Raw genomic sequence first — 14130 nt, 5'->3', positions numbered from 1 at the left:
TCATGGCGAGAAAGGCCAGCAGACGATAGAAAATGAAATGGTGATTTTTATTGAGACTTTAAAGAAAGATTTCCAGCAGAACATGAACAGATATGACTTCACACATGAAGCGATGCATCCATTAAAGTCTGTTTCAATTATAAATCTATTCAGAGGCATATGGACCGACAAAGAACCTTTAGAGGATGTACAGGACGGCACTGAATGGCCAACGGATCTGAACCGACAAACTTTGAAGTTACAATTGATCTTAAATAAAAGAAATCCAGATGGAAACAAATTATAAACCAAGAACCGTGCCACCAATACAATTCAAAACAAGCATTTACTTATCCTGGCCAACTAAATCAGATCCTTCCACTACCAGCACTATAAGGTAACGGTTGATTAGCGAAAAAAGAAAAACGGACCAATGGAAACACAGGATCGATACCATACTTATATTCGCACGTTTAAACTTTTTGGTTTTTTAATTGGGTTCCGAAATCTTCAACTGGGTTTTGGCGAACAGGAGACGATAGAGAGAAAAGCTGTCCGGTGTCCTGCAGCTCGTCAGGAGCTGGGAGACGAAGAAATACAAATCAGAAGTACGGCCAGAACGAAGCTCCTCAGACCTCATCAGGCGGAACACATTCGGACGGAGACACTCGGACACGGGGAACAACAGGATCTGGATCAGTCGGGCTATGTCGGTGATCGAGAAGAAGAGTCACAGATGCGGGTCTGACACGCCACGGCTGATCAATAACCAACGGAACTGGATCCTCAACAACAGGTCAGGTGAGTGGAGGGGTGGGCGGGGCTAAAGACAGGACCAGCGGGTCCAGGCCCGCGTGGGAGGTGATGGCGTCCGGTCCTCAGAGGTCCCCCGTGTCGTCGGCCCGGCGGGACTCGGCCCGGCCGTTCATCCCGTCCCGAGACCCGTCTCTGGACGAGTGCTGCTGGTCCCTGGACGACCTGGGGGTCAAGAGGGTTAGGGTCCAACAACAGAGGGAACCTGGACAGGAAGGGGACAAGAACTCAAGGGGGGAGGGGCATCACGGCCAACACACAGGAGCTACACACAGGAGCTACACACAGGAGCTACACACAGGAGCTACACACCGAGGCCATCGACTACACACAACGCTGCTGTGTGTGTCTGGAGCTCTGCTCGTGGTTGTGTGTGTGTGTGTGTGTGTGTGTGTGTGTGTGTGTACTTGTGTCTGGAGCTCTGCTCGTGGTTGTGTGTGTGTGTGTGTGTGTGTACTTGTGTCTGGAGCTCTGCTCGTGGTTGTGTGTGTGTGTGTGTGTGTACTTGTGTGGAGCTCTGCTCGTGGTTGTGTGTGTGTGTGTGTGTGTGTGTGTGTGTACTTGTGTCTGGAGCTCTGCTCGTGGTTGTGTGTGTGTGTGTACTTGTGTCTGGAGCTCTGCTCGTGGTTGTGTGTGTGTGTGTGTGTGTGTGTACTTGTGTCTGGAGCTCTGCTCGTGGTTGTGTGTGTGTGTGTGTGTGTACTTGTGTCTGGAGCTCTGCTCGTGGTTGTGTGTGTGTGTGTGTGTACTTGTGTCTGGAGCTCTGCTCGTGGTTGTGTGTGTGTGTGTGTGTGTGTGTGTACTTGTGTCTGGAGCTCTGCTCGTGGTTGTGTGTGTGTGTGTGTGTACTTGTGTCTGGAGCTCTGCTCGTGGTTGTGTGTGTGTGTGTGTGTGTACTTGTGTCTGGAGCTCTGCTCGTGGTTGTGTGTGTGTGTGTGTGTGTACTTGTGTCTGGAGCTCTGCTCGTGGTTGTGTGTGTGTGTGTGTGTGTACTTGTGTCTGGAGCTCTGCTCGTGGTTGTGTGTGTGTGTGTGTGTACTTGTGTCTGGAGCTCTGCTCGTGGTTGTGTGTGTGTGTGTGTGTGTACTTGTGTCTGGAGCTCTGCTCGTGGTTGTGTGTGTGTGTGTGTGTACTTGTGTCTGGAGCTCTGCTCGTGGTTGTGTGTGTGTGTGTGTGTGTACTTGTGTCTGGAGCTCTGCTCGTGGTTGTGTGTGTGTGTGTGTGTGTACTTGTGTCTGGAGCTCTGCTCGTGGTTGTGTGTGTGTGTGTGTGTACTTGTGTCTGGAGCTCTGCTCGTGGTTGTGTGTGTGTGTGTGTGTGTACTTGTGTCTGGAGCTCTGCTCGTGGTTGTGCCGGTGTCCTCGGCTGCGGGAGCGGCTGCGCTGCCTCCTCTTCCTCTCCCTGGAGCGCGAGCGGCGCTTGTCTCGCGAGGCGGAGCGCGAGCGCCTCCTCCTGCGGTCGCGAGAGTGAGATCTGACCAAACACACAGCAGGTGAGCTCGAGTCGACCTTCGAGCACCTGCTCATTTCAGAGGAGGATTCATTGTGCAACGTTCTGACCTTTTGGGCTCTTTGCTCTGAGATCTGGTGCTATGAAATAATCAGAAAGCACAAGTTGTAACGGTTAAAAACAAATGAACGCCCATAAATGTCAGAGAGACTTTAAACTGCCTGGACTCACGTCTTCTTCAACTTCTCCTCTTTCTCCCTCTCTTCTCGTCTCTTCAAGCGCTCCTGGTTCCTTATCTCCTGCTTTTCGACCACAGTTTTCTGATGGGAATAAAAAAGGCTTTACGGATCACGGTGGAACCACCGAGCCTCGACTCCAGGACGCCTTCTCTTGTCCGTTTGCTCGTAATCCGCCTCGTGCCACTAAATACAAGCGAGACATGCGATGCACATACCTTCAGTTGGTCCAGTTTCTCTCGGATCTGGATGAAGCCCAGATGAAGCTTCCCACCAAAATGGTCAGCCAAACGACGGTCGTTGTCATGGAGACCAAGGTAAGCGGAGCACACCTCGCACACACGCAACTTCTGCTGCTGAAAGCTGGAGGCGGGCATGGAGTTCCTGTACTCCTCCTGAGGAGACGCATGAAGAAGGATGAAATGGGAGACATGGAAGTCACTCATCCTCAGCTGGAAGCGCCTCCCAAGCACTTCCTCCTCACCTCTGCGTCCTTCTTCTTCGTGCGGACCTTCTCGACTTCCTGCAGGACCTTCTGGGCCTCGTCCACGTTGCCCTCGGCTCCCAGCTGCTCCGCCTTGGCCAGGAGCTTCCCTATTTCTTCATTCAGCTCGTGAACTTTCTCTGCCTGCGCACAGCGGGAGCACAATCAACCCGTCTCTCCCAGATCACCGTGTTACAGCAAACTGCATCGGCGTAAACCTGTGACGAACACGCGGCTTCACGCCGCCTGCGTTTACACATCGCGTGACACCGACCTTTGCCGCCACCTCCGCACTGATCTCCTCTTGAGTCTCAGCCAGGCGCTTCTTGGCCAATTCGGTCCTCCGGTCACAGTCGGCGATGAAGGACTCCAGGTGATCCACCGCCTTTTGGAAAGAGACAATGCGTCATCAAAAGAAACGGAGCCGACTCGACCGTCAGTGGCTGTTCACCACTTCAAAGCCAGCTTTTCTGCAGGACAGCACTTACATCAAGCTCAAAGAACAGGTCTTTGTCCTTGGAAGCGATTTCATAATCTGCCCGTAGCGCCAGGTCGTGGATCTTCGTGCACTCCCCCAGGTCCATGCGCTGCCACCAAACACAAGCAGACATGAATCCAACACACTTGAAGTCAAATGATTCACGATGACTTGGAGTCCATCGGTTGGAGTCATTGTGTTCGTAGTCAGAGCCGACTTGAGGCCACTTACAGTTCCAGACAGGATGTCATGTGGACAGCAGTTCAGAAGATGACTTTTGCAGACGCGCTCGTCAGCGTACTTGACCCTCTGTCGCGTCTCGTCCCCTGAAACAGTCCAAAAAACAACCGGTGAGAAAGACCTCACATATTTGTCATTAGGGGCGAGGTAACCAGTGCTTTGATGTGCATGACTGTCACTGTACATGAAATGAGCAGATATGCGTCACTAGAACTGCATTCACGGATTCTGTACACACATAAATGAGTGAAAATCAATCGTTTTATTTCTGATCGTCAAGGTTTTACATACATTTCATTTGTATTACAACGTTTACCAGTAATAAATACTGTGTTCCTGCTGGACTGTTTATTCACCATTTGTGTGTCAAGATTGAAGAAGTAAAAGTTACACGTGGTTCTGCACGTATATGGAACTTTCTTTTGTTCTTGTTTCTTGCCATACCCACACCTGGACATAGATATGCTGTATTTGAGCCTCAACTCAGTTTAACTTGTGATAAGGCTCAATGGACTCTGTAAATGTGGAGCTTTATGAAGCTAATAAGGACACAACACAGGTCAAGAACTATGAACTTGTGTGAACAGGGTACCTGGATGTTGTAATGTTTTCATTACATCCCAATGCATGTGACTACACAGGGAAGATGTAAACATGGCAGAAGGATGTTCCAGCCCAGCCTTTTACAAATACAATTCATTGAAGAAAAAAAATGGAAAAGAAAATTAAAAAAGAAATCCAAGGAAAAGAATTAGTTTATACACACTGCGATCTGCACCACATACTGTACCCGTCTGCATCTTCAAGACCTCAGCGGCAGAATTTTAAACCCGCTGTAGAAAAGTATAAATGGGAACAGTTTTCTTGCCCATACCTGTAGTAAGAAGTTGGGAGTCACACACAAGTCAGGTTGTAAATGATGTGTGCCACGCTTCTCTCTCTCTCGATGATTTCTAAAATTGCCTTCTGAAAACAGACGTCTCATTGGAAGCGGAGAAGTGCTCCTTTGGATTCCGGCGGTCAGACGTCTTAGCTCGAGCTGCATAACTAGTCCAAATCGTAGTTCTAGTGCCACTGAAGATAAATCCATTTGTGTGACTAAAAAAAGCTACAATAATTTCCATAAGGCAAACAAATGGTTTGGATATTCATCATAACAGCTTAAAAATTATGTGTGACTCACGGCTCGATGAACATGAGGCTTTTCTGCAACTCCTTTGCAGATTGTTGTAGGCTGGCAAAGATACACTGAACCTTAATGAATAAAATAAAGGGGCCACAATTGTTCAGTTTGTATGCAACAAATGTATGGGAAGAATTTGATATCAATCTCATCACACATACACCCACAAACTCACAACACAAAGTCATTCTTACTGTTGAGATCGAATGATCAACTTATTAAACGATCATCCACAGTTCCACTCAACCAACTGTCGGGAGGAACCTCTGATTTATGCAATAACTGGGCAGCAATAAGCTGTCACTTCTGCCCATGGCAACCAGACTCGACAGCCGGGTTGCCTCTTAATGTTTGTATCCAAATTGCTGGAAGCAATGACTACAATTATATTTGAGCAAGTCAAAGTGCACATCGAGACAACGGTTGTTCAGGTATCAGGAGAGCAGCATTCAGTTGTTCTGAACAAATCAGATGTGTTATGGGTAAACTAAATAGGCTCGTAGTTCCCATAGATATCACTTTCATATGCGCTTACTAGACATTAAAATGCAGAGCAGCATTGCTCATTAAGTGCAAACGGAATCTACTTTGACCTCACTTGAATATGAACATGTGATCCGACATCATGCTTCTAAGTTGCAGTTTAGCTGATGATGATTTTGCATACAAAACATATGATCAACTGATAAGATACAGTTGCGAAATAAAATATATGTATATACCAGTTAAAAAATGTATAACACTCACATTAGGCGCATTGGTAATAATGTGCGGCATATTGAGTGTTTTACTAAATATACACAATGTACGCATTATATTACTAATCATGCTTGGGGAGCTTTAAAACAGAAATATTATGAATACAAGCCCTTCACTCTAGAAGCATTTCTCGCGGTACAGGTGCAGTTCTGTGGAACTCGAGGCTCGTGTTCGGGCCTCTCGCCGCGCCCGGTGGACACGGCTCAACAGCTGGAGCCGCTGCTCTTCAACTGCTCGGAATGGACCGCAGCGGCTGTAACGCGGCCACTAAGACAACGAATTCCCAATCAAGTAATGCCAGGGATCGATACATTGCTGTATTCCGTTCAATGCTAGGTACCGACGGCTAACTTAGCTACTTAGCTAGTGAGCTGGTTAAAGCTACACATGTCGTAAGCGCTCAGGGGGGACGTGACTCGACTCTTTCGATGAACCTGACAGTCAATGGATACAAACATTAAAGCCTAACGTCACTCCGTAAAGGCTCCTAGACTGTAAAGCGACTGTATTCCACACAGCCCGCTGCAGTACCACATCCATCCATGCAGGTCTGCCACCACACAACCAACACAAGCCGCAGCAGTGGCTCCATCTTGGCTAGCTCCGCTAGCATCAACAGCAACTCACCGTCCCTCGCTGTTCCCATGAGCTGGTCGAGCAGCGCTCTCATTTGAGCTTGGGCAGACATTGTTGGGGGTCTTTCGTCGACAGCGCTTTAAAAGCAAAGCAACTGAAAACAGATCCTTCGTATTTCTGATAGGTTTTTGATTCTTTATTCGTCAAAGCATCGCCTCTCTCCGCTTTTCTGTATTTCGTGGACTTGCCAGTTTCCGTTTTGCATTAGGGAAATGACGTCAGCGACGGCCGTTTGAAAGTTTGGCCTAGTTTAGCTAAGGGGCGGGACATCGGCCGAAACTCGACCAATCAGCGTGACGTTCAGGAACAAACCGTTGAACCGGCGCAAAGGGAGGAACAGGTCGAGGCCACGCCCCCTTTCAGGGACAGAACAGCGAGCAGCCCATATATGGAAATGACGCGATCAGTAAAGCAGAGGTCACGTGTATTATTTGGGAAAAACAACCAAATGGGAGACAGAGAGGAGAAAGGGAGATATTTATGTAATATTCAAAAGTGTAACAATTACCATGGTATGTAGTTGGAACAAGATAGAGAAGGGAGAGGGGTACTGTAAGTCTATTGTCTGATTCTCACTTCGGAGCAGAAGGTGGCGGTAATGCACTATTCAACTTGATGACAACCGTAAAACCAGAAGACGAAGACGAAGAAGAAGAAGAATACGTCAATTACGTGTTTGTTTTATTTACCAGAGGAAGCACTGTAGAAGCAAATATATTAATCAGACTGAGATCGGACACACACGGCTTAACAATGCAACTAATAAATATACACCCACAGGACTATGTGAGCACTGCAATATAGCGTAAACGGTATGACATATCATTCACATTACCATAAATTTATAGTTTAGAGAGACAGGCTGAAGAGGAAGCGGGATACAGATAATACAATTAAGAGATACATTAACCTTGAGGCCAGAAAAGGTACTGCCATATTTGAAATAAACTGGATTGAGTGGAAGGATATAGGTTAGGTTTGTATTGTTTTATTTGTGTACATTTTGAATTGTTTACATTTTGTTAAGGAATAGGTGACTCCCAATACAGTAGGTGGCGGTAATGCACCTTTTGTTGGATGCTATCCGCCACAAAGCCTAAAAAGAAGAAGCAGCAGCAGAAGAAGAGGAGCGTCTACCTGAGAGACTGAGCGCAGGGCACAGCGGCTCTGCCTTAGTGGGCCTGTCCGTGATTTGTCTTCCCGCTGCCGTGTTTCTGGCCTCCTGCCTGGAGTTAGACACACAAGTGACGCTCGGAGACGATATCGTGGGGTAAAGTAAGACTTGTATTTTGAATGGGGGATAATTCTTCATTTAAAACGTCCAGTGGCGCGTTAGCCCGTCGTCCTTCTCCCGTGAGGCCTGTGTTCAACAAGTTAGCAAACTAGCCGTGAACTCCGCAGACCAAAGCTACCTGACTTTACGAGCTGACGTGACCTCATGCAGAGCAATGCGCCGGGGCTCCACCGCGCAGCGGGGTTAGGGTCTCCACTCGTGTGTTGTCTTTGTGCTGATGTGTGACGTCATGCTGGGGGCTCCGGTCCTCAGGAGGTTGAAGCAGCAGAAACAGCTGGACTGCCTTCCGCCTCCTTGTTGTCTTCATGCATCTGTGCATGCCAGCTACTCTTGTTTGTGATTATTGCTGTTGTTTACATGCATGTTTGTAGTTGTAAGCCACACTTGGGGCAGCACAGAGGAGTGTTTATTCTGTAGGAAATACCCAGGTTTTATTGTATTGTAATTTTTTTAAATGTAAGACCAACATCATCTTGAGGTGAGGTTCTTACTATCAGCTTGTTCCCCTCAATAGATCTGTGGGCCGGTAATGCATTGAGGCAACAATGGATACCACGGGCAGTGCCACTGAAGGCGACCCTCTGAATAGGGGAGAGGACGGGGCGGAGACGGCAGCGACAGCAACGGAGCTGAAGAAGAAGAGTTGTGAGGGAGTCTGGGGTCTCTCCAGACTGACCCATTGGAGAACTGCCGTCTTCTTCTTCTCCCTGTTCCTCTGCCTCACCATTGTGTTTGCCTTCTCATTCATCATCCCCTGTCCTGTCAGACCTCAGTATCGCGTTACCTGGAACAGGACCTTCTCTGATGCAGGTGTGTGGCGTTCACCGCTTGGTGGTGTTTTACCGTTTGTGGGACTAACTGCTTTTACCTCCCCGCCTGCCACAGCAACCTACGACTTCTTAGCTATTGAGGATGTTAGCAAAGACAAGGTGATGGATGTCCTGTTTGTCCTCAAAAACACTGAAGGCTCTCGGAACAGTTCATGTGATGCTGCAGGTATGAAGTGTTATTCCATTTTAATTGTATTTAATTTATGAATCAGAAGGAAATGAGTTGGACTACTCTTTATAGAGTGGATCAAATTACATTTGTTCTGTATAATTCAGACACACTGTGTTTTTCAGGTCTTCCCTCGCCATGTGTGTATGTGTTGGCAGTGGATGGGACGGATGGAGAGACCCTGTGGGAGAGCCCCCTGGCCCCCGACTTCCACTGGGCTCAGTGTGGCCCTGAGGACGGCCCCCCGTGGGACTGCTGTCTGCTGTCTCATGGGGACCGACTCACAGCTGTTCACAAGTACACTGGTTGGTGACTCACTTTTCTGTTTTCTAATCATCATCAATTCCATCACATTTTCATAATGTACATTTGCGATGCAGCTTTTACAGATCTTAGCAGAAGTTAATCAAAACACAAGATTTGACCTGATTTTGTTTGATTCTGTTCTCAATTCAATTCAATTCAGTTTATTTGTATAGCCCAATTTCACAAATTACAAATTTGTCTCGGAGTGCTTTTCAATCTGTACACATAGACATCCCTGCCCCAAAACCTCGCATCGGACCAGGAAAAACTCCCAAATAACCCTTCTCGTGTTTTAATTCATAAATTTGTGCGTTTTTTTTAAACTTGATATTTTATTTAGGTATTTTTACAGAAATACAACCTTCAAAAGTAAGAATGCATAATAAGAATAAAACATAAAAATAGAGTAAAAATGAACCATGCATCTGACCAAGAAGGGCCTTCAGGAAACATTAAAATGTTAAAGCAGGATAATAATCATAAATAAGGAGCAATGTTTACGCCCATATGTGTAAAACTTTGATGTGATCATAGCGCTTTCAAATTGTCCGGATTCTATGTGTTTGGAAAGTTTGCTTTATTCCATGTCCGTGTTTCCCCTAGGTTTACAGCTTCAGGGCGGCGGCCCGCCATGAAGCTGTACACCTAGGGGAAACACGGACATGTGTTGCTTTCAGCTCGGTGAAACTCAACTCAAGCGAGGATATAAAGCAACGCTGTAGTTTTATATTCGATATGAGTCAGGGCTCCTTTTCTTTCTACGTGATGTGTCTACAGGTGACCTGCCCTATTCTTCTTCTCCTGGTGTGTCTACAGGTGACATCAGGTGGCAGCAGCCTCAGCCTCCTGGTCTGAACGGCTCTCTGCCTGTTCTGATTGTCCCAGATCTGGATGGGGACGCGGTCAGCGACGTGGCTCTGGTGGCGTCTGACATCACGCAGGTAAACATCAATGATGTCACGCATTTATTTCCTCGCTTATGGTGTAAGGCTCGAGTCGCATTGTACTTTTGAGTTCTTCAACGAAAATGATTTCAATGTCTCGTGCCGTGTCTCCAGACTCAGCTGGCATTCCTCTCAGGGAAGACGGGGGTCCAGATCGGGTCGACGGTGGCCCTCGACTCCACAGAGACGGCCAATCATCTTCTCTATCACACCACAGAAGGTTCTTACTATGTACTTCTACAAAAAGGTTAGTGTCTTTAACAAGCGGTGACATGATTCTCAACATGTTAGTTCCCATCAGTGCTGCACTTTTTCTACCTAGTTAAGATGTGTTCGAAATTAAAACTGTAGGTCAGTTTCTCAGGAGGAGAGACGATAAACTTAAAACTATGAGGAAGTTAAAAAGCCAACATTCCCTCTTTTTTTATGAAAAGAAAAAAATCCACTTTACTCCAAGTTCCAATCCAGCTGTTGTACATGTGTATACACACTGGAAGGCAGTGCTGAGTCATCCTGTGCTCATTCAGACACTGGCTTGTATGGACTGGCGCTGTGGAGGATCGCTGCCCGGGCTCAAGCCGGGATGGAGGCGGGCCTCAAGAAGGACAAGCACTGGGAGAAGGATGCCAGCGCGACATCGGGCCTCGTACCCGTCTACGAGTAAGAGTGAATACATCCGCCTCTTGGTTAGCCCTTCAACAACAACCTACTTCTGGTCGTCGTGCGGCTTTAGCCCAAAACCCTTATTTCTTCTTTGTAGATCTGATTCAGTGAGAAGAGTGCTGAGGATCCGGGGCGGTCCACCCAACCTGCTGCTGGTGACGGGGAGCGAGGTGGCCTTAGTGGACGGGAAACGTTTGCAGCTCCTGTGGAGATTCAACTCCAGCTCCATCCTCGGGTCCGTTCGGTTCCTTTGTGTTGGACATACAAAGGAACCTGTTCTCTTTACATTGCAAGACGATGTTTTTCGCTGAGGATCAAATTTAGTTGTCTGAAATCTCATCTGTACATACCTTGTGGTCATTTGGGTTTCAGGAGAATCAATGTAAACCTCTGTCTTCATTCAGGGAGCCCTCGTTTGGCCACTTCAACAAAGACCATGTCCTTGATGTTGTCGTCGAGGAGGATGTTGGCAACGCCACAAAGAGGGTGAGACTGCCTGAAGAACATTTCCCGTCCAGCTGCTCTAATGCGCCGATGAATCTCGACTCGTACTTTTCATACTTTTTGTGGTCCGTAGGTCATAATTCTTAACGGGAGGTCCGGTGCCGTGCTGTGGGAAGTCTCCCTTCTGGCGACTCCGAACTCGCCCAGACCCACCTCGATACACACCACCAACTCCTTCTCCGTCTTCATGTTTTGGGGCACGATGCCCTCCGAGACCAACTCATCGGTCAGTACACTGTCTTTTACAAAAGATGCGTGTTACCAGATTTCACACAAAATGCTCATCAAACTCAAATGTTTCCTTCCAGGAACCATTTGCAGGAGAGCGACATTCTTACCTGCTCCTCCCTCTGTATTCCAAAGTCCTCCTTGAGTCGACCAGAGTCCTGGACCACATCGTAGCATTTCAAGGTGCTCTTTGTGGATCTGTGTTTGGAGGGATGTGGAACCACAGGGTTCCAGCTCTTTGTGTGACCGTGCTTGTGTTTGCATCCCAGCCACTCTGTTGGAGAACGGACGCCATGCTGCCTGCATCCTGCTGACCGGTCCCGGGACGGAGGGCGCCGACGGCACCGTGGTCCTCAGCAAGCGGAAGATGAAGCAGGACATCCCCGACAGCAAGGTGCTCCGCATCGGGAGCGGCGGAACCACGGACACCAGCGAGGACATCAAAGAGGCCTTCAACCGGCTCCGGTTCAGCGACTGGTGACCGGACCGACCACACATGTAGGGTGTGTCCTCAATGGTGACCAGACCACACATGTAGGGTGTGTCCTCAATGGTGACCAGACCACACATGTAGGGTGTGTCCTCAATGGTGACCAGACCTACACATGTAGGTGTGTCCTCAATGGTGACCAGACCACACATGTAGGGTGTGTCCTCAATGGTGACCAGACCACACATGTAGGGTGTGTCCTCAATGGTGACCAGACCTACACATGTAGGGTGTGTCCTCAATGGTGACCAGACCACACATGTAGGGTGTGTCCTCAATGGTGACCAGACCACACATGTAGGGTGTGTCCTCAATGGTGACCAGACCACACATGTAGGGTGTGTCCTCAATGGTGACCAGACCACACATGTAGGGTGTGTCCTCAATGGTGACCAGACCTACACATGTAGGGTGTGTCCTCAATGGTGACCAGACCCACACATGTAGGGTGTGTCCTCAATGGTGACCAGACCTACACATGTAGGGTGTGTCCTCAATGGTGACCAGACCACACATGTAGGGTGTGTCCTCAATGGTGACCAGACCACACATGTAGGGTGTGTCCTCAATGGTGACCAGACCCACACATGTAGGGTGTGTCCTCAATGGTGACCAGACCACACATGTAGGGTGTGTCCTCAATGGTGACCAGACCTACACATGTAGGGTGTGTCCTCAATGGTGACCAGACCCACACATGTAGGGTGTGTCCTCAATGGTGACCAGACCTACACATGTAGGGTGTGTCCTCAATGGTGACCAGACCACACATGTAGGGTGTGTCCTCAATGGTGACCAGACCCACACATGTAGGGTGTGTCCTCAATGGTGACCAGACCTACACATGTAGGGTGTGTCCTCAATGGTGACCGTATTCAGCACAGCTGACTCAACCAAAGTGTGTCCGCGAGCTCTGACCTTCAAACTGCTGACGACCCAAAACGACCCTTTTCCGTTTCGAGACTCGGGTTGATGGCGCTCCTCCAATAATCTGACAAACTGGGCATTATCCGCCCTCAGACTTCCTCCCCATGTGGAGTTTGATCACATGTCCAAAGAACCACCGGTCTCTGACAATCCTCTCCTGCTGATGAAGCCACCAAGAGTTCCTGCCACGCAGTCCTGTTTCTAGCACTTTCATGCATTCATGATGCAACGCTCTTTCTTTTAATTGCAGAGGCTGGATTGTTATTCTTTGAATCTATGCAACTTTGTCGTGCTGGGCTTTGGGAGCAGCAGGCGCATGCCTCCTCCTCCTCCAGCAGGCTCCATCGGAGGGCTGACCGTGGCAGGGAAACCGACTGCAACTTGAGTTTTGACAGAAACCAACCAACCTGACGATGCGGTTACATTTGTTGTTCCGCTTCCTGTTCCTGGTAGTCAATGGTACTGTTGTCGATAATCAAGATGTGTGTATTTAACTCTTTAAATCCCAGATGCTGTGGCGATGCTCTTTAATGCACACTGGCTTGACCTTTGAGTCTCAAAGGTTCTCCGTGATCTTTAGTTCCTGCTGTGGCTTTTAACTCAGTGATGTGTTCAGTTGGATGAAACGAGCTTCCTGTTTCGCTGGACATTAATGTCTTGAACCTGTGGGCCTTTGTCAACGCTGACGTTTCTCTCTAACTTTGTTTTAATTTGAGCAATATTAAACTATTTTAAAATAACTGCCTGTGTGTCATCTCAAAGATGTTTTATTAAAGAAGCAATTACAGTAAAAAGCAGAAAACACCTGAGGCGTCTTTCAAAAGTAGCAATTAAGTTGCAGCCATCTAAAAGCCAAACACACTGGCATTAATAACATTTTAGTCTGCTCCTTCCATATACATCTATATATATATATATAATTGCATGTTAACTTGACAACTGCTGAACAGAATCTCGTTCTCGTGTCGGTCTCATCACGGCTTTGTTTACCTGAGTTCAGCGACTAGAAGCATGAAGCCATGTGACCGTGACCCTAACCCGATGTGACCCGTTGTGTTGACCTCTGCTTCCTGAGTCCTCGTCTGTCTGCCAAGTGCTCGTCGCTGTGTTCTTGGCCGACCTCCAGGTGCTGCCCTTGGCCACGCCCCCGAGCAAGGCAGCTTGTTGGAATCACTACCAGCTGTATCTCAACCCTGGACCCGTAGGCCTGGGGTGTCAGTCTTCCCTCTATCTCTCTTTTTCAATCAACCTCCCAAGATAGAATAGAATAGAATCATACATGCTTGAAACTAATAAAATCTGATTTGGTAATAATGGGCAATGTGGTAAATAAAGTGATCACATGTTCATGATTACGCCAACACTCAGTTGGGCTGATACCGTGTTGTTGCTCTACCAATATGATATATCTTATCAAATAAAATGAACCTTTTCCCTAAACATGACTCGGTATATTTGGAAACGCACACTTCCGTTTCAAAGCGTTGATTGATTGATTGATTGATTGATTGATATATT

At 47.8% G+C, this 14130-nt stretch overlaps 2 protein-coding genes across 10 annotated transcripts; one reads left to right on the top strand and one right to left on the bottom strand.

The window, feature by feature from the left end:
- Nucleotides 1–28: 28 nt before the first annotated feature.
- luc7l (LUC7-like (S. cerevisiae)) lies at nucleotides 29–6466 on the bottom strand. Of its 7 annotated transcripts, none has more exons than XM_056429532.1 (12): nucleotides 6249–6269; nucleotides 4863–4933; nucleotides 4272–4512; nucleotides 3671–3765; nucleotides 3450–3548; nucleotides 3236–3346; nucleotides 2962–3105; nucleotides 2696–2872; nucleotides 2473–2561; nucleotides 2352–2381; nucleotides 2116–2265; nucleotides 29–957 (listed from the first exon to the last, which is right to left on the bottom strand). In XM_056429532.1, the coding sequence occupies exons 3-12, from the start codon at nucleotides 4333–4335 to the stop codon at nucleotides 858–860; spliced, it is 1059 nt and encodes a 352-aa protein (XP_056285507.1). In that variant the 5' UTR covers nucleotides 4336–4512; nucleotides 4863–4933; nucleotides 6249–6269; the 3' UTR covers nucleotides 29–857. The 7 variants fall into 7 exon arrangements, with proteins under 7 accessions (XP_056285507.1, XP_056285510.1, XP_056285511.1 ...); XM_056429535.1 differs by having other exon boundaries at nucleotides 4446–4512; XM_056429536.1 differs by having other exon boundaries at nucleotides 4470–4512.
- Nucleotides 6467–6991: 525 nt separating this feature from the next.
- Nucleotides 6992–13353, top strand: fam234a (family with sequence similarity 234 member A). 3 transcript variants are annotated; one of them, XM_056429529.1, is made up of 12 exons: nucleotides 6992–7069; nucleotides 8066–8361; nucleotides 8437–8547; nucleotides 8676–8855; nucleotides 9673–9797; nucleotides 9915–10047; nucleotides 10328–10460; nucleotides 10561–10698; nucleotides 10868–10949; nucleotides 11041–11193; nucleotides 11276–11378; nucleotides 11465–13353. In XM_056429529.1, exons 2-12 carry the CDS (start codon nucleotides 8097–8099, stop codon nucleotides 11674–11676), a joined length of 1635 nt encoding a protein of 544 aa, XP_056285504.1. In that variant the 5' UTR covers nucleotides 6992–7069; nucleotides 8066–8096; the 3' UTR covers nucleotides 11677–13353. The 3 variants fall into 3 exon arrangements, with proteins under 3 accessions (XP_056285504.1, XP_056285502.1, XP_056285503.1); XM_056429527.1 differs by lacking the exon at nucleotides 6992–7069 and adding an exon at nucleotides 7437–7527; XM_056429528.1 differs by lacking the exon at nucleotides 6992–7069 and adding an exon at nucleotides 7443–7532.
- The last annotated feature ends 777 nt before the right edge of the window (nucleotides 13354–14130 follow it).

The sequence above is a fragment of the Pseudoliparis swirei genome, chromosome 13 (assembly GCF_029220125.1).
Source record: "Pseudoliparis swirei isolate HS2019 ecotype Mariana Trench chromosome 13, NWPU_hadal_v1, whole genome shotgun sequence".
Classification (NCBI taxonomy): Eukaryota; Metazoa; Chordata; class Actinopteri; order Perciformes; family Liparidae; genus Pseudoliparis; species Pseudoliparis swirei.
This window is presented reverse-complemented; position numbering and strand designations above follow the sequence as displayed.

What these genes read in the sequence shown, in the direction of transcription:
- luc7l (XM_056429530.1), bottom strand. Translation starts at nt 3,865, where the DNA reads ATGTACAGTGACAGTCATGCACATCAAAGCACTGGTTACCTCGCCCCT. An exon ending in AGAAACTGGACCAACTGAAG is followed by an intron (nt 2,562 to 2,695) that starts GTATGTGCATCG and finishes TATTCCCATCAG; the next exon opens with AAAACTGTGGTCGAAAAGCA. An exon ending in GAGGAGAAGTTGAAGAAGAC is followed by an intron (nt 2,382 to 2,472) that starts GTGAGTCCAGGC and finishes ATTATTTCATAG; the next exon opens with CACCAGATCTCAGAGCAAAG.
- fam234a (XM_056429529.1), top strand. Translation starts at nt 8,097, where the DNA reads ATGGATACCACGGGCAGTGCCACTGAAGGCGACCCTCTGAATAGGGGA. An exon ending in AACTCCAGCTCCATCCTCGG is followed by an intron (nt 10,699 to 10,867) that starts GTCCGTTCGGTT and finishes GTCTTCATTCAG; the next exon opens with GGAGCCCTCGTTTGGCCACT. An exon ending in TTGGCAACGCCACAAAGAGG is followed by an intron (nt 10,950 to 11,040) that starts GTGAGACTGCCT and finishes TGTGGTCCGTAG; the next exon opens with GTCATAATTCTTAACGGGAG.